This window comes from Sapajus apella, unplaced genomic scaffold (assembly GCF_009761245.1).
Source record: "Sapajus apella isolate SASKATOON/1434 unplaced genomic scaffold, GSC_monkey_1.0 scaffold33, whole genome shotgun sequence".
Lineage (NCBI taxonomy): Eukaryota > Metazoa > Chordata > Mammalia > Primates > Cebidae > Sapajus > Sapajus apella.
This window is the reverse complement of record NW_022436973.1, coordinates 8,719,987-8,742,654: the sequence shown is the minus strand read 5'-3', so window position 1 is coordinate 8,742,654 and position 22,668 is coordinate 8,719,987. Positions and strand designations below refer to the sequence as shown.

The window sequence follows — 22,668 nt, the reverse complement described above, 5'->3', positions numbered from 1 at the left end:
TCTACTACCCACAAGGAATGCGCCAGGCCCCATTAGCAGAGCAGAAATCGCAAGGACCCAGAAATAACCAGAGGTTAGGTAAGGAGGGCCTGGCAAACACAGGGAAACAGCCCACAGAGACATTTCCCATCAACAGCAACCCCCCTGCCTCTACCAGCTCTGGGCCTTCCCCCAGGAGCCAAGGAGGAAGAAAACAAATGAAGTCAGCATTCTTTATGACTCGGCTTAAATGACTGCTTGGCAGGGTAATTAGGCAGCCTCCCTTGCCAGAGGCCCCTCTGACAACTGGACGCAAAGCAAGAAGTGTTTCCTTGATGATGCCTTTTTTCTCTGACAGCATGGTCAGCAGGGTCTGCAGACCCATAGTGCAATGAACTTATTTCCAAGAAGAGAACTGTGAACTGCATAGAGCTTTTCAGCTCTGAAGGGTTGGGCCTGTTCTTGTTAACTTCAACTAATAGCAGCTGAAATTATTTTAACCTAATATTAAGTGATAGCAATGGCTATCCTCTCCTGAACTCCCTCTGTAAGGTCCTTTTCCTGCATCCTCTCATGTGATCCTCACCACACCTCAACCGCCCCTCAAGGCAGGCAATCCTGGGCCAGGTATGGTGGCTCCCATTTGTAATCCCAGCACTTTGGAAGGCCAAGGCGGGAGGATAGCTTAAGCCCAGGAGTTTGAGACCAGCCTGGGCAACATAGTGAAACCCCATCTCTACAAAAAATTTAACAATTAGCCAGATATGGTGGTGTACGGCTATAATCTCAGCTATTCGGGAGGCTGAGGTGGGAGGATCGCTGGCGCCAGGATGTTGAGGCTGCAGTGAGCCGTGATGACCCACTGCACTCCAGCCTGGGCAACAGAGTAAGACCTTGTCTCAAAAAGAAAAAAAAAAGTAGGCAATCCTCTCACCTGTATTTCATAGATGAGGAAACAGGTTCAGAGAAGTTAAGTGCACTGACTCAGTAGGTTAGTAAGCGATGGAGTTGTCTCCAGAGCTCTTAATCATACCCAATACTGTTCTCCTGAGGGCTGATCAGACTTTGAAGCTCTGGTCAGGAGAGGGTGGGAGGACAGAGATCAACTTCAGTGCCCCCTCCAAGAGCTGACCACACGCTAAAGGGAAGCCAACAGGGAGGCTGGATCCATATCCTCCTCAGCTATACTTCAGCCACATGCACATGGCCTACTTTTGCACAATACTTGGATGCCTAGCCCATGAAAGTTTTCTTCAGAGATTAGTGACCTTTTTGTCTTGCAGGTTAAAGGTCAGGGTGACTCAATGGGTGTTAATCTGAGATGTACAGACAAACATGTCCACACCCTGAATGCTCCAGTGCTGCTGCTATGCAGCAAATGCTTCAAAAATGCAGCTTAGCAAAGGCATGCAGCCCTGTAGCCTCTAAGCATCCAGCTACAGCTCAGTGTGAACATCTTCCTAAATACAATCACTGGCTCCGGGCTTTTCAGGTAGCTGGTAACAACGGCAACAGTTCTATGAAAAGACCTGTGAAAATGCAGTGACAAAAAAACAGACTAGAGCCTCCTGCACAGGGACCGGGGTGGCCTGAAGGGCCCTGTTCCCACAAAGCTGGCACTGGAAACAAAATGTGCAGGGGTGGGAGAGCTTAGGTGGAGCTTCATATCCAGGCAGAAGAGGAGACAGCAGGGAGAGCAGATCTCTTCATATTTTCTGTCCCCACAACTGTACGCGCCTGGCTTGAGTTATAAAATGGTGAAGTTATTGCCTACTCAGGAGCAATGTGTGGCCTTGAATGCCGACAATAAAAGTTGCTAGAGAACTGGCTGCATGGCCAGTGAGGAAAGGTGCCCTGGGCTCCCTGCTCCTCTCCACCCAATGGCCGGGCCTAACCAGAACAAGACCAGGGAAGATGGATCACAGACAGCTGGAGAGCTCAGCCAGGCAAGGCTGCCAGAGTTCTGGAGCCTGCCAGGCAATGGAAGGATGTGTTGTGTCAGATGCCAAGCCAAGGCTGTGTCATGGGAAGGAAGCATCAGCTTTTGAGGTTTTACAGAATAGGAACCATGTGCATTGGTGCACAGACCATGGAGAATGGTAGGAAGGTTAGGACAGAGAACTCAAGCTCTTGAAATCTAAATCAAACTCTCTTTCAGGTTCCCTGGACCATCTAGGCATATCTGTACCTGTCTGTGCCTATTTTCCCTTATCTGAAGCTAGGATAATAGAACAATTTCTGGAGGCTACTACAAGCAATCTCTCAGGAGCCTGGCATGGTGCAGGGGGATAAGCATAGCTTCTGGAGCCAGACAAACCTGAGTCTGAATCCCAGCTCCAATGCTTACTAGCTGCATGACTGGGAAAATCATCCCACCTCTCTGAGCATCAATTTCCTCAGCTATAAAATGGGAGTGGTAAGAATCTTGTTTTTTTTGGGGGGGAGGGAGTGATAAGAATCTAATGCCTACCTTCAGGAGTTGCTAGGTTAGGTATGATTATGTTTCAGAGGGTCTAGAAAGGTGCCTGGGATGGAGCAGGCCTAACGTCTGTCAGCTCTCTTAGACTGCAGAACAGAACTCCACAAACCCTTTGGAGGGAAATGGATCAGGAGATTCAACAGTTGCAGGTGGCCAGCCTCCCAACTAACCCATCTATAGTCCCTGTGGATGACCTGTCACTGGGCAGGATGGACGAGATATCCCACCAGATCCACATTTTCCAAACACACTCTGCCTCCAGAACCCTTGTTCTCCTTTTTTTCATTCTTTGAGACAAGGTCTCGCTCTGTCATTTAGGCCAAAGTGCGGTGGCACGAGCAGCTCACTGAAGCCTCAAACTCCCAGGCTCAAGTAATTCTCCTGCCTCAGCCCCCCCAGCAGCTGGTACTATAGGGGCGCTCTATTGCCTGCTATGGCACTGGCAACTGCGGCAACTGCAGGCAGGTTCCCTAAGTGAGATGCTGTAAGCCTAACAGCAGGTGCTCCACATTTGAAGGCCACCCTCAAGGCTGCTAGGGGCAGGGGGTTCTCAGATAGCTCTGTGGACACAGCAGCAGGTCCAGCCACTTACTTTAGCTTTATGGCTAAGGGGATGGTGTAGAAGAAGACGTTGATCTGAAACACACATACAAAGAAGAGGCTGAAGTGCTCAAACATCTCTGCAAAGAAGTACCAGAAAAGGCCAATGTTTGGAGTGAGATCTGGAACAGAAAGTCTGGAATTAAAAAAAACAAAGGGAGAGAAAAAAGACAAAAGTGATAAATTGCCTGCTTTGACCTTGGTTTCTCCTGAAGACTCTGGTCACTGCTGGGCAGCCAAGGATGACTTTCTCTGTGCAGGGATCAGGATGGGAAGGGTTCTCCAGGTACCATGGATACAGGTAATTAACAATAACAAGCAGAAACACAAAAGGGTAACCCAAAACAAATATTAGCTAAGCCAAACAAATCTGAAACGAGGCAGGGATTCATCCTAGGAATAAAGATTTGCCCCTCTTTTACTGCATAAGACAGTTTAAAATCAGGAGATACCCAGCACTGTAACAAAGGAGAAATGAACTTTTAAAAACAGTATATATTTTGAGCATTCTAAAGGCCTGCCTCAAGGACCATGCTCAAAGTTCCTGCTCTTCCCCATTCTTACTCCACACCCCACAGCAGGAGTCAGAAAACTGAGTGCCTGAGCCTGCAGCAAGACTTCTAGGGGCTCTCAGAACAATCGGCAGGCTCTGGCTACAATCCCCAGGGTCCCAGATCTTAATCAAGAAATTACGGTTTAACTGGAAAACTTTTTGTCCAGTTAAATCAGACAAAGCTTTCACTGAAATTCTGGCTCTTCTAAAGTTTACACTATATTTTTGATCAAAAAAAAATATGAAGCTGACACTGATCTCAACACACAATTTTAAAAGGACAACAAATAGGGCACGCAGAAGGAGAGATGGGTGATGGCTCTTCGTCAAATTTCCCTGACTGAGGCCTCCACCCAGAATAAGTTTTGCCTCTTGCTGTAACACCTCCTTTTCTGTGAAATGAGGTAAAGAACACAATCCGTGGCCCAGCAGAAAGGGAACTCTTCACCTGGCCTTGCAACTCCTATCTAAGGCAGAGCATGAAGAGCTGAAAGTTACTAAGTCATTGTTATGCTCAGCCAGGATTTAACACAAATAAGTAGTCCAGAATCCCAAATGGGAGTTCTGCCATTCCGGATCCCTTTCCCACCCGGACAGGTTTAAGAGTCTGTCACCGGCCGGGCGCGGTGGCTCAAGCCTGTAATCCCAGCACTTTGGGAGGCCGAGGCGGGTGGATCATGAGGTCAAGAGATCGAGACCATCCTGGTCAACATGGTGAAACCCCGTCTACTAAAAATATGAAAACATTAGCTGGGCATGGTGGCGCGTGCCTGTAATCCCAGCTACTCGGGAGGCTGAGGCAGGAGAATTGCCTGAACCCAGGAGGCGGAGGTTGCGGTGAGCCGAGATCGCGTCATTGCACTCCAGCCTGGGTAACATGAGTGAAACTCCGTCTCAAAAAAACCGCAAAAAAAAAAAATGAAAAAAAAAAAAAACAAGAGTCTGTCACCCACTGGGCAATGAGCTCCTCAAAGCTTAGGAAGCAACCAACTCCTCAGCACCCATGCAGAGCCTGGCACAGAGAGGGCGTTTGGAAATGTTTATAGCATTCATGAATATACACTAAGACAAGCCTGCAATACTCAAGCCCATTTGAGTTTTCTCTAAAGGTCTGACACGTGGCAGGTGGCATTATTTTGAAACTGTCAGAGGCCCTCTTGCAGTAGAGGAACACATCCATTCCTGTTTAGAATTGAGCCCAAACCTCCCAGTTAGAGGCTGGTATTTGCTTTGGGTACTCCCAGGGAGTGCTATTTAACCCACTTATGATGGAGTTTGAAAATTATTTTGTGTGAAAAATCAGACCTTGGCTGGGTGCAGTGGCTCACGCCTGTAATCGCAGAACTTTGGGAGGCCGAGGCGAGCGGATCACAAGGTCAAAAGATCGAGACCATTCTGGCCAACATAGTGAAACCCCGTCTCTACTAAAAAATACAAAAATTAGCTGGGCGTGGTGGCGTGTGCCTGTAGTCCAGCTACTCAGGAGGCTGAGGCAGGAGAATTGCTTGAACCCGGGAGGCAGAGGTTGCAGTGAGCCGAGATCATGCCACTGCACTCCAGCCTGTCACCTGGCCACAGAGTGAAACTCTGTCAAAAAAAAAAAAAAAAAGAAAAGAAAAGAAAAATCAGACCTTGGCAATGACCTTGAGCAGCAACATATAAATAACTCCCATAGCTTAGTGTTCCAATAATGGAACACTAGGCATAAGTAGGTTAATCCCACTATATCAAAGGTGTGCTTCAGCGTAAAGTTTCTCAAAGTGTGTTCTCTAAACCAGCAGGCCAACAACATTGCCATCACCTGAAAACTGGAGAAATGCACATTCTTGATCCCTCCCCCAGATCTACTTAATCAGAGCCTCTGAGGGTGGGCCCCCATAATCTGGGTTTTAACAAGCCCTGAAGGTGATTCTGATGCACCTTAAAGGTTTGAGAACCACTGCTATTTAATATAAAGGCTTCTGTGGTCACTTACCCTCTGAGTTCAGCTAGAGATATGAAAACCAAATTAGCTTCCAGAGTGTTGTGTGGGGGTTTTTAACTGACAATATATAGTTGTATAAATTTATGGGTGATTTTATATGATGTTATGATTTCTGAATACAATGTAGAATAATTAAATCGAGGTACTTAACATTTTCATCACCTCAAATACTAAAACACTCTGTGTGGTGAGAACTGAAACGTACTCTCTCAGCAATTTTGGTATGTGCAATACTCTATTATTAACTATATTCACCATGCTGTGCTAGAACTCAAGAAAAGAAAAAAAAACATAATCCTCCTGAGATTTTGTACCCTTTGACTATTGCCTCCCCATTCTTCCACCCCGCCTCCATCTGTAACCACCCTTCTGCTCTCTGCTTCTATGAGCATAATTGTTTTAGAGTCCCCATAAAAGTGAGAACACATGTGGTATTAGTTTTTCTGTGCCTGGTTCATTCTATTTAGCATAATGTTCTCCAATGCCATCTCTACTACTGTCGTAAATGACAGAATCTCCTTTTTTAAGGCTGAATAGTATTCTCCTGCATATACATATCAAATTTTCTTTATCCATTTGTGTGTTGATGGAGATTTAGATTGATTCCATCACATGGCTATTGTGAATAATGCTGCAATGAACATAGGAATGGCAGACAAATCCTCAACAAACTCATTTCAACTCTTTAGAGTCGCCTGTAATCCCAGCACTTCGGGAGGCCAAGGCAGGTGGATCACCTGAGGTCAGGAGTTCAATATCAGCCTGACTAACATGGTGAAACCCTACCTCTACTAAAAATACAGAAATTACCTGGCATGGTGGTACACACTTGCAGTCGCAGTTACTTAGGAGACTGAGGCAGGAGAACCGTTTGAACCCGGGAAGCAGAGGTTGCAGTCAGCGGAGATAGCCTCACTGCACTCCAGCCGGTGCAACAGAGCGAGACCCAATCTCAAAAGAAAAAAATCTTTTGATTAAGTAGCTGGAAATGGGATTGCTGGATCAAATGGTAATGCTATTTTTAATTGTTTGAGGAATGTTCATACAGTTTTCCATAATGGCTATACTAATTTTCATTCCCAACAATGGTATACAAGGATTCCTTTTTCCCCACAGCTTCTAGAATTTTCTAATGTGGTCATTACTTACATAAAGCCATAGACTGCAGGGATGAAATCCCAAGAGCTGAGAAGGAAGAAGGAGAGGCAAACGATTACCACTAGGCTTCCCACATACATCATGGCATACTCCCAAGAAAAGATCCAGAAGGCTTTGCTCTTCATTTTCACAGGTATGTACTGCCGCTAGGAGAGAAGGCAAAGTGGTATAAACAGGGATATAAGCAATAGAAGGCAGTTATCAGCTTGCACTTAAAGATCCCTCCTGCAAAACCATGCTAAGATACACAGGTCTATAATTTTATTTTTGGTCTTTAATTAAATAAGAAGAATGTAAGGTTAAAAAAGGTATTACGGGTGCATCCTCTGACCTCAGATCTAGTAACACCATTTCTAGGTATGTATCCTGGAGACATGTTGCAGAAGATACAAATGGAGGAACATTCACTGCATCATTGTTTGGAAAATCAAGAAAAAAATCCTTCAATAGAGGAGCAAAGGTATACTATTTGCCAGGTAAAATGAATACACTGTACCTATAAATGTCAACATGGTTAGATATCAAAAGTATGAGGTTAGTTGTAATAGAAAGTTGCCAAAGAATCCATATAATATGAAAATACTTAGGTGTTCTGAGATTATACCAAATTATATTTACTTACACACACACACACACACACACCCCTGTAAAAGTTTCACAAAACATAGATTAGAAGGACATATAGTAAAGTCATGATAGCATTAGCCTCCTGGGAAGTAGAGAGGGAAATATAATTAGAACATAAGAAACTTCATACATAACCTGGCATTCATATACAAAATGAAAATAAAAATGAAAAGAAATAAACAAGTAAAAAAGATAAAAAGAAAACAAAATTTAGATTTAAAAAAACTTCAACTTTATTCAAAAAAATTTTTTTTTTTTTTTGACATGGAGTTTCACTCTCGGTGCCCTGGCTGGAACACAATGGCACGATCTCGGCTCACTGCAACCTCTACCTCCTGGGTTCAGGCGATTCTCCTGCCTCAGCCTCCCAAGTAGCTGGGATTACAGGTGCCCACCACCACACCCAGCTAATTTTTGTATTTTTAGTAGAGACGGGGTTTCACCATGTTGCCCAGACTGGTCTTGAACTCCTGACCTCAGGTGATCTACCTGCCTTGGCCTCCCACAAGTGCTGGGATTACAGGTGTGAGCCACTGCTCCCAGCCTCACATATTTTATTAAATATGACAACAGCAAATATGAAACAATATAGCAAAAATTTTAATATTTGTTTAGTCTGGGCAGTAGGCATATGGTTATTATTACATATTTTCTGCATTTTTCCTCCCTTAAAAATGTTTTCCTAAAAAAAAAAAAAAAAAAGATGCTGAGGGAAGAGAAATAATTTAGGACTTGTTCTAAGAAAAAGAAAAAAAATAATTTAAAAAATGACCACAGTATGTCAGAAAACAGAAATGAATATAAACATATCACAATCAATTCAAATAAAACCATATAACTAAAAACCATGTTGTCACTGGGCACGGTGGCTCATACACGTAATCCAGCACTTTGGGAGACTGAAGTATGATCACTTGAGGCTAGGAGTTCAAGACCAGCCTGGCCAACATAGCAAAACCCCTCGCGAATGAAAATACAAGAATTAGCTGGGTGTGGTGGTGCGCGCCTGTAGTCTAAGTTACTCGGGAGACTAAGGCATGAGAATCACTGGAACCCATGATACAGAGGCTGTAGTGAGCCAAGATTACACCGCTGCACTCCAGCCTGGGCAACAAAGTGAGACTCTATCTCAAAAATAAAATAATTAAAAAAAATTATGTTAGGAAAAAAAAAAATCAGTTATGCAGCTACATGCTATTTACAGAGATACACCTTAAAATATAAGACTCAGAAAAGCTGAAAATCAAAAGACTTTTTCAGATATGCCAGGGAAACATTAAGCAAAGAATGCTAGTGTGGTTACACTATTACCAGATAAAAAAATATTGCAGAGATAAAAATAGTCCAATAAAGATAAAAGGTTCCATTCATTGGAAAAATAGAACAGTTCTAAACTTACATCTACCTAATAATAGTCTCAAAATATACAAAACAAGAGTGGATTGAGCTACAAAGGAAAAATAGACAAATCCATCACCAGTGCATAACTGATAGATCAAGCAGACAAAAATCAGTAATCAAGTAGGAAAAATGAAGCACATTGAACAAGTTTAATCGCATAAGATCTCATACTTACACAGAACAGTGCACCTAAGAACTGAGTAATTCACATTCATTTCACGCATTTGGGGGTATTTATGAAAACATCACATACTTAAATGAGGCCATAAAGCCATACTGACTTCAAGGAATCTTTTTTTTTTTTTTTTTTTTTTTTTGAGATGGAGTCTCGCTCTGTTATCCAGGCTGGAGTGCAGTGGCATGATCTTGGCTCACTACAGCCTCCGCCTCCAGGGTTCAAGCAATTCTCCTGCCTCAGCCTCCTGAGTAGCTGGGACTACAGGTGCATGCCACCACACCCAGCTAATTTTTGTATTTTTAGTAGAGATGGGGTTTCACTGTGTTGGCCAGGATGGTCTTGATCTCCTGACCTCGTGATCCATCTGCCTCGGCCTCCCAAAGTGCTGGGATTACAGGCATGAGCCACCAAATCCAGCTGACTTCAAGGAATCTTCATCATACAGACTCCAATCTCTGACCATAATGCAATTAGTATAAATTATTAATGAAAAAATAACCTAAATTAGAAAAAAGTTGCTGACCTCACATATGTATCACTTATTTGCTGTGAGAGCACTTAAAATCTGTTTTCTTAGTAATTTTCAAGCATACAATATATTGTTATTAACTATAGTTACCATACTGTATAATAAATCTCTTTAATTTTATTAGAAAAAATTTAAACTCTTTTCCAAATAATCTAGGAGTCAAAGAGAAATGATTATGTTAGAAAATACCTCTTTTTTTTTTTTTTTTTGAGACAGAGTTTCGCTCTTGTTACCCAGGCTGGAGTGCAATGGCGCGATCTCGGCTCACCGCAACCTCCGCCTCCTGGGTTCAGGCAATTCTCCTGCCTCAGCCTCCTGAGTAGCTGGGATTACAGGCACGCGCCACCATGCCCAGCTAATGTTTTGTATTTTTAGTAGAGACGGGGTTTCACCATGTTGACCAGGATGGTCTTGATCTCTTGACCTCGTGATCCACCCGCCTTGGCCTCCCAAAGTGCTGGGATTACAGGCGTGAGCCACCGTGCCCGGCCGAAAATACCTCTTATCATTATTTGTGTAATGTAGATAAAACACTACTCTGAGGAAAAAGTACAGCTTTAGAAATTTACTTTGGAATAGAAGATTGAAAATAAATAAGCTAAACACCCATTTTAAGATATTAGAACAACAGAATCAACCCCGAAAGAAGGAAGAAAATAATAAAAGAGCCGAATTTGTTAAAATAGAAAATAAAGGTACAATATAAGAAATCAACAAAACCAAAAGCTAGCTCTTAGAAATGACTAATGTTATTGACGGGTTTCTAATAAGAATAATAAAAAAGAGAGAGGTGAGTAAACAACATTAGGAGTGTAAAAGAGGATATAACTACAGATGTATCAGGGAGAAGAAAATATTTAAAAACGTACTCTTACGACTCTTAGCAGTGGATTAAAAAAAAAAAAACCTATGCCAATGTATTTAAAAACAGGTGAAATGGAAACGTTCTATGAAAAATATAATTTAAATGATTTACTAAAAATGACTGTGTAACTAAAAAGAGGTGGAAATCAGAGGACATGACAACGAAATGTAATATATCCTGAACCCCATCCCATCCCCCAAATCCTATAAAGATCACATATAAATTGGGAGTTTGAATTTGGAGAGAATATATCAGATAATATTATTCTAGCAAGATTAAATTTCTAGGGGTGAAACAGTATTGTGGTTATATAGAGAATGCCTAGTTCTTAAGAGTTACCTGCTGAATTAGGGTTGATATGTCTTGCCTTTAACTTCCAAGCAAGTAATTCAGGGGAAAAAAAGAAAAATCAATAGATTTACATAGATATACATAACACAGCAAAATGATAACTCAAGAATCTTTAAAAAGGAATTTATTATAGTACTCAATTTTTCTGAAATCATGAAATAAAAAATTAGAGAAAAAAGCTAATTCACGAGAAAATAGAAAACTGCGCCAGGTGTGATGGCTCACGTCTTTAATCCCAGCATTTTGGAAACCATAGGATGGTGGATCACTTGAGCTTCAGAGTTCAAGACCAGCCTGAGCAACATGGTGAAACCCCATCTCTACAAAAAATACAAAAATTAGCAGGGCATGGTGGCATACGTCTATAATCCCAGCTACTCTGGAGGCTAAAATGGGATAGCTTGAACCTTGGAAGTAGAGTTGCAGCCAAGATTGCACCACTGCATTTCAGCCTGGGCAACAGAGCAAGACTCTCAAAGAAAAAAAAATGCCAACAAGCCACTTTTTGTAGATTAAATGATCATATAGAAAAACAAACATGCAAGAATAGCTAAGAAAATATTAATTTTTAAAAAAATCACTGACTAATATTTTAAAAATAAATTTGGCCTTTAAAAAAAATCATGAAGGGGTACTAGACTTATCAGACACTGAAATATAAAACCTTGAATTAAAGCAGCATAATATTGGCTCATTAGTAGAGAAGTAGACTAGTAGAATAAAGCAGAAAGTCCAGCGCTAGACCAAAATACATATGGCAATTTAGTATATGATAGTGGTGGCATATCACTATAATAAAAATGGACTTTTTAATCAACGATGCTAGGACAACTAGTAACCATTTGGAAAAGATTAAATTAGACCTATCTCTCACGCCATTCTCAAGAATAAACTCTAAATAGGTTAGGGATCCAAATATATTTTTAAAATGAAACGATAAAGTACTGTACTAGAAAAAAGCATGGTGAACTTGTCTTTAACTCTGACGTAGAAAAAAGCTCAGCAGTGACTGTGCCACTGCACTCCAGCCTGGGAGACTGGGCAAGAGACCCTGTCTCAAACAAACAAAAAAAGCCTGGCATGGTGGCTCATGCCTGTAATCCCAGCACTTTGGGAGACTGAGGCAGGTGGATCACCTGAGTCCAGGAGTTCGAGACCAGCCTGGGCAACATGGCAAAACCCTGTCTCAACAAAAAATACAAAAATTAACCACATATGATGGTATACACCTATAGTCCCAGCTACCAGAAAGGCTGAGGTGAGAAGATCACTTGAGCCCAGGAGGTCAAGTCTTCAGTGAGCCATGACTGTGCCACTGCACTCCAGCCTGGGCTGCAGAGTGAGACCCTCTCTCAAAAAATCAAAACAAAACATAACTACATACATACTTTGATAATTTCACTTCCTAGAAATCTATCTTGAAGATATACCTCCAACAATATGAAAATATGCATAGACAAGGTTACCCACTGAAGCATTACTTATAATTAGAAAATATTGTGAGCAATCTAAATTCCCACACACTGGAGAGAGGCTGAATAAAATATGGCATCTCCACACAATGGAGTACTATGCAGCTGTAAAAAAAAAAGAATAAGGAGGGCCGGGCGCGGTGGCTCAAGCCTGTAATCCCAGCACTTTGGGAGGCCGAGGTGGGTGGATCACGAGGTCAAGAGATCGAGACCATCCTGGTCAACATGGTGAAACCCCGTCTCTACTAAAAATACAAAAAATTAGCTGGGCATGGTGGCGTGTGCCTGTAATCCCAGCTACTCAGGAGGCTGAGGCAGGAGAATTGCCTGAACCCAGGAGGCGGAGGTTGCGGTGAGCCGAGATCGCGCCATTGCACTCCAGCCTGGGTAACATGAGTGAAACTCCATCTCAAAAAAAAAAAAAAAAAAAAAAAAAGAATAAGGACAATCTCTATTCTATCTATACCAATATGAAGGAATTTCCAGGAAATAATGTTAAGTGGAAAAAAGGAAAACACAAAAGAATATCTACAGTATGCTACCCTTCATATAAGAAAGGTACATAAGAGGTGGGCAAATCACCTGAGCTCAGGAGTTTGAGACCAGTCTGGCCAACATGGTAAAACCCCGTCTCTACTAAAAATACAAGAATTAGCTGGGTGTGGTGGTGGGTGCCTATAATTCCAGTTACTCAGGAGGCTGAGGCAAGAAAATCACTTGAACCTGGGAGGCAGAGGTTGCAGTGAGCCAAGATCACACCATTGCACTCCAGCCTAGGTGACAAGAGTGAAACTCTGTCTCAAACAAAAAAGAAAGAAAGAAAAGAAAAAGAATGAATATACATGTATCTACTCATTGGTATCAAAGGAATATAGGAAGGATAAGCCAGAAACTGAAGAGACGACAGTCCTCCATATCCATGGGTTCCACATCTATGGGTTCAATTAACTAAGGATAGGAAATAATCCAAAAAAAACCTGCATCTGTATTGAACATGGAGAGATGGTTTTCTTGTCATTATTCTCTGAACAATATAGTATAAGAACTATTCACCTATTGTTTACATCGTATTAAGTATTACAAGTAATCTGGAGATGACTTAAAAGCATAGGAGAGGATATGCCTAGGCTATATGCAAATACTATGCCATTTTATATTAGGGACTTGAACATCCTGAGATTTTGGTTCCTGCAGGAGGTCTTGCAACCAATCCACCACAAATACCAAGGGAAGACTGTAATTACCTAGGGTGAGAGGAAAAGGACTAGAAGAATAGGATAGCAAGAATGATGACAGAGTAATACTGCTGTCTTTTTGTACAGCTTTAGAACCACAGTAATATTTTACATTCCCTTCACTTACCCCCTCCCCAAATAATCAAAATCAACCAAGATGTGGAGAGAATCCAAGATGAATATAAACACTAACAAATGAACCTAACTATATTACAAATTATAACACAACTGCACTGAAGGGTTACGTGGTGGAAGAAAAGAACTAATTTAAGTAATTACGAAAAACAGGCCAGGCATGGTGGCTCACGCTTTAATCCCAGCACTTTGGGAGGCTGAGACAGGTGGTCACTGGAAGTCAGGAGTTCAAGATCAGCCTGGCTAACTAAAAATTTAAAAATTAGCTAGGCGTGGTGGTGCTTGCTTGTAATCCCATCTACTTGGCAGGCTGAGGCAAGAAGACTGCTTGAGCCAAGGAGGTTGAGGCTGCAGTGAGCCATGATTGAGCCACTGCACTCCAACTTGGGCGATGGAGTGAGACCCTGTCTCAAAAACAAAACAAAACAAAACAAAACAAAACAAAACAAAACCCTTTACAGTGGAGAAACCTAGCAGACACTAATGTCACCAAACGATCAAGGTAAAAATTACCATTAAGAAGATATGGCAATATCATGAACCACTCAATACAGTGCACTGAGGACACAATATGTATTTCTGCCAAAAACGTGTAACTTTAGTCATGAGAAAATTATGACCATCTAAATGGAGGCACATTTGACAAAAATAACTTCATGAGTCATGAATGACAAGAGAAGACTGAGGAACCGTCTCAGACTAGGAGAGCCTAAGGAGATAAAACCACCAAATGCAATGTGGGACCTAAATATGACCCTGAAACAAACAAACAAAAATTGCCTAAGTAGAAAATGCAAAATTCTGATAAGGTCTGTCATTTAGTTAATAATGTTGCATAAATGTTAATTTTTTTGTTCTTTAATAACAGTAGTATGGTTATGTAAAATGTTAACATTAGCGGAAGTGGGGTGAGGGATACCAGAAACTCTGGACTATTTTTGCAACTTTTCTGTAGGTCTAAAATTAATTCAAAATAAAAAGCTTTTAAAAATGGAGATAAAACCATCTGTTACACAGTTGATTTAAAAAAATAAACATGCAATTTTAAAAATTAGAGCATTCTATAAGGCCAGTATAAAAAAAAATCAGCCCTTTGCCTCTAATCTACATTAAATCAAGCTTGTTAATTGTGATGTTCAAATCATTTATATAATTATTAATTTTTTTGACAGTTTAATCTTACTTTGAGAGATTTAAAACTAATTATGATGGTTGATTTATCAATTTCTTCTAGCTGTGTCAATTTTTATTTTCTAAATTTTAAAGATATTTTATTAGTCAAATACAAGTTTGAATTCTCAAAAACAAAGCAAAATAAACAAAAAACAAGCAGAACTTCACAACGATATACTGTCAGAATTGCCAAAATTAAAAAGATTGATATCATCAAATGTTGGTGAAGATGTGTGGCAACCAGATTCTCATATTGGGTTGAGGGGTGCAAAATGGTGCACACACCTTGAAAAACTGTCTAGCAGATTCCAGCAAAGCTAAACATACACTTGCCTAATTCTACTGCTAGGTACTGCTCAAGAGAAACAAAAACGTTAAGTCCACAAAAAGACCTGTACCACAATGTTCATAGTAGTCTATTTACAACAGATAAAAACTGGAAATGGACCAAGTTTTCATCAACAGGAGAATGGGTAAACAAAATGTTGCACGCACAAAAACCACCCAACAATAAAAAGGAATGCATGCAACAACATGGATATATCTTAAAAACAAGCTGGTGGAAGGATGCCTTATACAAAATAGTCCTATTATTTCATTCCATTTATATGTTTTAGAATAGGTCAAACTAATCTACAGTTAAAACAATATTCAGAATAGTTATCTCTGAGGGAATAGGAGTGGGAATCAATGGAGAACGGATCTGAGGAAACTCTGTATTTTGACAGGAATTTGGATTATACAGATGTTTGTATTAAGATTTGTGGCCAGGCAGCCTGATGGCTCATGCCTGTAATCCCAGCACTTTGGGAAGCTGATGCGGGCAAATCACGAGGTCAGGAGATTGAGTCCTTCCTGGCTAACACGGCTCTACTAAAAATACAAAAAATTAGCCGGGCGTGGTGGTGGGCCCCTGTAATCCCAGCTACTCAGGAGGCTGAGGCAAGAGAATTGCTTGAACCCAGGAGGCGGAGGTTGCAGTGAGCCAAGATCACACCACTGCACTCCAGCCTGGGTGACAGAGTGAGACTCTGTCTCAAAAAAAAAAAAAAAATTGTGTACTTCATGGTATATAAATTCTACCTAAGATGAAAAAGGCTGTAAATAAATAATGAACTCCAGTTGATGCTTATGCTGAATTGTTCACAAGGATATGTACAACGTCTGCAATTTACTTTGAAATGTATCAAAAATAAGATTGATGGATAGATGTGTGATAAAGCAAATATGATAACATATTAATGGTAGAACATAAGTTGTAGGTATATGAGCGTTTGTATTTGTTCTTTCTTTGAAATTTTTCACTACGAAATGTTGGGAAAATGTAAGATTTAATATACTGTTTAGCGAGCCATACATATGTGGTAACACTTTCAAGAAAAGCAGAAGAATGGTTAACAAAAAATTTAGAAGGAGCTGGGCATGGTGGCTCATGCCTGTAATCCCAGCAATTTGAGAAACTGAAGTGAGTGGATCACTTGAGCCCAGGAGTTAAAGACCAAGGCAATAAGGCAAAACACCCATTATTATATGCTTTTTAAAATACACACATAATAACAAATTCAGGGTAGTCATAACCTCTAAGGTAGAGGGAAGGAGTGCAATGTAGAAGGGGGACTTAAAGAGCTTCCAAAGGACTAGAAATGTTACATTACTTAGGCAGGGTAGTGAAACACAGTGTTTCTTTATTATCCTTTAAACTATGCAAATATTATTATAAAGCAGAAGCGCGTTCAAGGCAGATGGGACATCATGGGTATGGGACCTGAAGTGGGACAGAACTTGCCACGCTGGAGGAATACGGAAGGTCTGCGTGTGGTTTGAGGTTGAGGAGTGAGGAGTAACTGGTACAAGATAAGCCTTGAGAGGTAGAGAACAACCAAGTCAAGCAGAAGCGAAGCCATTTTGGTCATATGCATCTCATAGGCTCTTTAACAGTTGAGAAAATGTTTCAGGTGGATGAGTCTTAGTGCTTCTTCTACAATCTAGTGGCAAAGAAAGCAAGTTCCAGACCAAATTCTAGCACACCTAAAGACATCTATTAAACAGATATTCATTAGTGAGCCAGACACAAGGCAGTTCACACAAATTACTCTAGAAGCTCCATTAAGTCCCAGCTCTTTCTGCCTCTAGTTGTCCAACCACCACTTATGAAAAAGGTTCACTCACGGTAGAACTGACAGTATCCCAGAGGCAGGGTTCTGTTGCCCTTGGAGTCACATCAGGCAACGAGAAATCCTAACCAAAGGCCAAAGGATCATTAAGAAATAATGCCTCAGGTGCCATCTCCAAGGGAAGAAGTTACAGGCCCTGCTAGATCCATCTTCCTTCTTCATGCAAACACAGGAATATTTTAGGGTCTCGCTCTTTTACCCAGGCGGGTGCAGTGACACAATCATAGTTCACTACAGCCCCTAAATCCTGGGCTCAAATAATCCTCCCACCTCAGCCTCCCAAGTAGCTGGAACTACAGGCACATGCTACCATGCCTGGCTAATTTTTTCATTTTTTGCAGAGATAGGGTCTTACTCTGTTGCTCATAAGCCACCACGGCCAGCCCAATCCTGCTTTTGAATACTTCAGTTTTACCAATGAGTGCCTACTTCTAATACTCATTTTGTTAATTAGTAAGACACTAATCTCACCAGTAAAAACTGGCCAGGTGCAGTGGCTCAAGCCTGTAATCCCAGCACTTTGGGAGGCCAAGATGAGTAGATCACTTGAGTCCAGGAGTTTGAGACCAGCCTGGGCAGCATGGCAAAACCCTGTCTCTACAAAAATTAGCCAAGCATGGTGGCACGTGCCTGTAGTCCCAGCTACTTGGGAGGCTGAGACAGGAGGATTGCTTAAACCTGGGAGATACAGGTTGCAGTGAGCTGAGATTACACCATTACACTCGAGCCTGGGGAATAGAGAATGAGACACTGCCCACCCCCGACACCCGTCTCAAAAAAAAAAAAATCCAAGCTGTTTCTGACAGTCACTATGCTAATTAGTAAAGGCGTTGATCAAACTATAGAGACTGTAGCACTGATGGCAGCCCCCCAGAGAGTGCAGCCTTGCAGATGTAAAGCTGGTGACCATGATGGAGCGTGGATGCTTACAGGCGTGAGGTTAACTCACTGCCCCCGAAGTTGAGGCTGAAACTTACTGGTACATATATACTATCAGATGGTCCATGAAGAAGTATTTTTAAATAAATTATAGACATCATAACACCATGGTAAATACTTTAAGAATAATGGAAGTCAGCGAAGAGTTTTAAGCTGGAGATGGCATTATTGTTAACAGACATTAGGTAAGAGGAATCTGACCGACACTATGGCCCCCCTCTAAGCTTTACACACATAGCTCTACTCTGACCTCTCCTTACAAAGGTACTGTCCCCTAGCCACATGTGGCTATTCTAATTTAAAGGATAAATTAACTAAAATTAAAAATTCAGTTCCTCAGTCCCACTAGCACATTTAAAATGCCTGATAGCTATATGTGGCTTGTCTTCTGCATTGACAACACAGATACATAACATTTCCACAGTCACAAAACGTTCTACTGATAGTGCTGATCTAGAAAAATACAGTTTCAAGAGAATGATAAATTTCTGGGGATGGAAAATAATTCAAGGCTGGGCATGGTGGCTCGTGCCTGTAATCCCAGCGCTTTGGGAGACTGAAGAGGGCGGATCACTTGAGGTCAGAAGTTGGAGACCAGCCTGGCCAACATGGTGAAACCCTGTCTCTACTAAAAATACAAAAATTAGCTGGGCATTTGTGGCAGGCAACTGTAATCCCAGCTACTCGGGAGGCTGAGGCAGGCTTGAACCTGGGAGGCGGAGGTTGCAGTGAGCGGAGATCGCACCATTGCATTCCAGCCTGGGTGACAGAGTGAGACTCTGTCTCAAAAAAAAAAAAAAAAGAAAAGAATTCAACAAAGAGAAGGCATCCATAGATAAATTCAATGAAGAAGGTATTTAGGTTCTGAATTAATACCCTGATCATCTTGATCTTCTTCCTGAAAAAGACTGCCATTTAGCAAAGAAGAGGGAAGACGAAAAAAAAAGAGGAAGAAAACAGACCAGGAGAGAAAAAAAATACCCTCTAAAGTAAAAATATTGTTTTGTCTTCCCATTCCACCCTACTAATGATATTTAAAAACAAGTAATAAATGTATATTTAAAAACAAGTAATAAATGTATATTTAAAAACAAGTAATATGGCCAGGGAATAAAACAAGGCCATGAAGAACTGAATCAAGTAGGACGTTAAACGCAGTTTTCTTAGGAGAGTCCTAACACACACTCTTTGCAAATCCCAAATCCCATTAGTACCAAGTTTCTAATTGCTACCATTTTTCTCAGTGTTTTGTTCAACCTAAAGTGTTGTCAATGTTAGACTGGATTCTTTTTTCTTGGTAAACTTGTGATTACAAGATGTGCAATAAATTTTAAGCGTAATTCTGTTTTGAAGACATGGTCTTGGAGTCAAGGTTTGCTTTGGGGAACAGGGCCCTGAAATGATAACGTAATTTAAAGTATGTACTGCATCTATTTATGAAAACGGAACTTGCACTTAATCTTTCAGGACTACCCTAGCTACACAGGGAGGCACACCTAAAATTCCTAAAAAAGAAACTCCAGCAATCCTTTGATGGCTTGTTGTTTATAAACACTAGAGCCAAACTTAATCTTGAGGTTGTAAAAGCTGATTATATAAATTGGGTCATTCATGTCCAACTAAATCAGGGGTGGGGGAAAGAGCACTCAGGGCACAGAGCACCTGCTCCAAGAATTAGATTTTCCTTAATAAGCCCAGCTGCTGAAAAGACCTGCTGTGTCTCTAAGACTACATTAACCTACCACTGTCACTCACCAATCAGAGATTGCCAGCTCTCAAAACCTTGTGTAGTGTCAATGAGCTTTCTTTCGAAGAAATACATACTATTTCTTTTTATAATAAAACTCCTAACCCTCTGTTTGTTCTCTAGACATACCAAAGACCACACAGTCTGCGTGATGCCTCAAATTGCAACTTTCCAAATAAAACATTAGAGATTTGTCTCTGTATTTTATTTGACTTCGACAAGGTTCACACTGCAAATTTCCTAGTGAATAGGTGGGCTTTCTTCTTACCTCTTTTGCTCCACAGCAAATGCCGACTTAAAACATAAGTATGAAAAATGTACATAAGGCCAGGCATGGTGGCTCACTCCTGTAATCTCAGCACTTTGCAAGGCCAAGGAGGGCAGATTGCCTGAGGTCAGGAGTTAGAGACCAGCCTGGCCCATCTCTTAAAAAAACACAAAAAAAGTTAGCCAGGCATGGTGACATATGCCTGTAATCCCAGTTACTCAGGAGGCTGAGGCAGGGGAATTGCTTGAACCAGGTGGGTGGAAGTTGCAGTGAGCCACGCCACCGAACTCCAGCCTGGGCAACAGAGTGAGGCTGTCTCAAAAAAGAAAAGAAAAAAATGTATGTATGGGCTGTGGACTGTAATCCCAGCACTTCAGGAGGCCAAGGCGAGTGGACCACCTGAGGTCAGGAGTTTAAGACTAGCTTGGCCAACAAGTGAAATCCCGTCTGTATTAAAAATACAAATATTGGCCGGGCGCGGTGGCTCAAGCCTGTAATCCCAGCACTTTGGGAGGCCGAGGCGGGTGGATCACAAGGTCAAGAGATCGAGACCACCCTGGTCAACATGGTGAAACCCCGTCTCTACTAAAAATACAAAAAATTAGCTGGGCATGGTGGCACGTGCCTGTAATCCCAGCTACTCAGGAGGCTGAAGCAGGAGAATTGCCTGAACCCAGGAGACGGAGGTTGCGGTGAGCCGAGATCGCGCCATTGCACTCCAGCCTGGGTAGCAAGAGTGAAACTCCGTCTCAAAAAAAAAAAAAAAAAAAAAAAAACAAATATTAGCCAGGTGTGGTGGTGGCACCTGTAATCCCAGCTACTCAGGAGGCTGAGGCAGGAGAATCAGTTGAACCTGAGAGGTGGAAGTTGCAGTGAGCCGAGATTGTGCCATTGTACTCCAGCCTGGGCAACAACTCCATCTCAAAAAACAACAACAAAAATGTATGTATGTATGTAAGTAGAAAGGTTGGAAGAATGATGCCCTAAAAAATCTATCTATCTATTATTTATTTATTTATTTTTTGATGTGTATAAAGGCTTTAGTTGCAGGGAAGCAAGAGTTTAATCAAAGAGGCCAAATCTCATGTCATTGTCTGACTCTTCAGACGAGTATCCTCCTCCTCCTCATCTTTCTTCTGCTCTGCTGCAGCAGGGGCAGAACCAGCAGGTGATCTGCCCAGGAGCTGCAGAGCCTGGGGCAGCAGAGACGGCCACAGCCCCACCAGCAGTTAGGCTGGCAAGCTTGCCAATACCCTGGGCAATCACGTCCTCAATGTTCCTTCTGTTCAGCTCACTAATAACCTTGTTGACCCGGTCATCATCCGCCTCGATGCCCACACTGCCCAGGATCTTCTTAATGTCCTTGGTGCTAGGGGAGGGGTTACCCCAAAGGGCAGCCAGCAGGTAGGAGGCAACAGAGGGCACGGCGGTAGCATCTGCAGCAGCCATGGAGAGGCCTCACATATGTGACCTCGGCAGTGCCAGGGAGGAAAGCAAAATCTATCTATTTTTTAAACCATTTTATTACAAACACAAAATGCAGGAAATCACATAGAACAAATAGAAAGCTTAGTGAATGATTATAAGGCGAACATCCTTATAACCACTACCCATGTCAAGACAAAGAACTTTCTAGGCTTCCCCAAGTTCCTCCATCTTCCCTGATCCAACCACAATCCCTCCTCCTTCCAAAGTAACCACTACCCTGGCTTTGATAATAATCACTTCCTTGCATTTCTTTATGGTTTTTCACTTACATGTGCATCCCTTCCCATAGTTTACGTCTTGCCCGTTTTTAAAATTTTTGATACAATTTTTACGTCTCTTAATTTACAGCTCCTCCAATCCATCCTACTCCTGCCCATATCTTTTTCTTCTTACAATTCATATGTTGCAGAATCTAGGACATTTAACCCATGCAACTTCCCATAAACTGGATTTTCTGATTATATATCTTGTTTTCAGTACTTCTTGCAAATTGCAGCTATTTCCAGAGGCTTAATCAATTTTGCATTTCATCCTTTTGGCAAAACTTGGTGGTGATATGTTCTTTTTGTCAGGAGGCTTGATTTTTGTTTTTGATGTTAGTAGTTATTGATGCTCAGTACTTAGACCAAAAGGGGTTGTAAAATTATGCTATCCTATCATTTTATTTTCATTTATAAGCTGGACTAATTTTGTAAAGAGATATTTCTGTCACCTACTTTATGGTTATCTAGTGGTACAAGAAAGGCAGGACAACTACTTATTTTTTTCCTTTTATTTATCCAGTTTTCAAGACAATTAATTGATTTCTTATTGGTTCTCCTAATTTAGCCAAGTAGATTTCCTTTTTAACATTATGAATTCCTGGATTTAAATATATTTATGAGTTTTAATCTATTGCAATTCTTACCCTGTTGAAACTCAAATTATCTTAACATGATGGGATATGAGCAGACAGGAAAAAAAAAAAAGAAACTCAAATTATCCAACTTTGGTCAGTGGGAGCCTTTTCAAGTTAGATCCTAAGTCCTTTCAAGATGACTCCAGTAGACTTTGAGAAACTTTCATGTTATCTGTTATCACAACATTCCAGGATTATCCTATACATTTGCGGCCCTAAAACCTAGAATTAGCCATTTCCCTAAGAAATCCCAGTTTCTCTAAATGAGTAAATGGTATTTCAAGATCATAATTTGGGCACTAAGAATGTTCATTCATACTGGGTTGATCATTGTTTCTAGACCTTTTAGTGGACACACACACATACATACACCACTCCTACAGGGCACCAGACACACACACACACACACACACACACACACACACACACACACAC

The 22,668-nt window shown here is 41.4% G+C and overlaps 1 protein-coding gene and 1 pseudogene across 5 annotated transcripts in view; both read right to left on the bottom strand.

Moving 5' to 3' along the window:
• PIGU (phosphatidylinositol glycan anchor biosynthesis class U) overlaps positions 1–22,668 on the bottom strand; it is a 107,088-nt gene that overhangs the window by 22,188 nt on the left and 62,232 nt on the right. For 3 of the 5 annotated variants that reach the window (XM_032295193.1, XM_032295195.1, XM_032295194.1), the window contains 2 exons: positions 6,745–6,899; positions 3,051–3,194 (listed from right to left, as the gene is read on the bottom strand). In XM_032295193.1, coding sequence (XP_032151084.1) covers positions 3,051–3,194; positions 6,745–6,899 — 299 coding nt within the window. The remainder of the gene's footprint in view (positions 1–3,050; positions 3,195–6,744; positions 6,900–22,668) is intronic. The other 2 variants (XM_032295197.1, XM_032295196.1) reach the window with 2 other exon arrangements.
• LOC116562793 lies at positions 848–22,637 on the bottom strand (annotated as a pseudogene).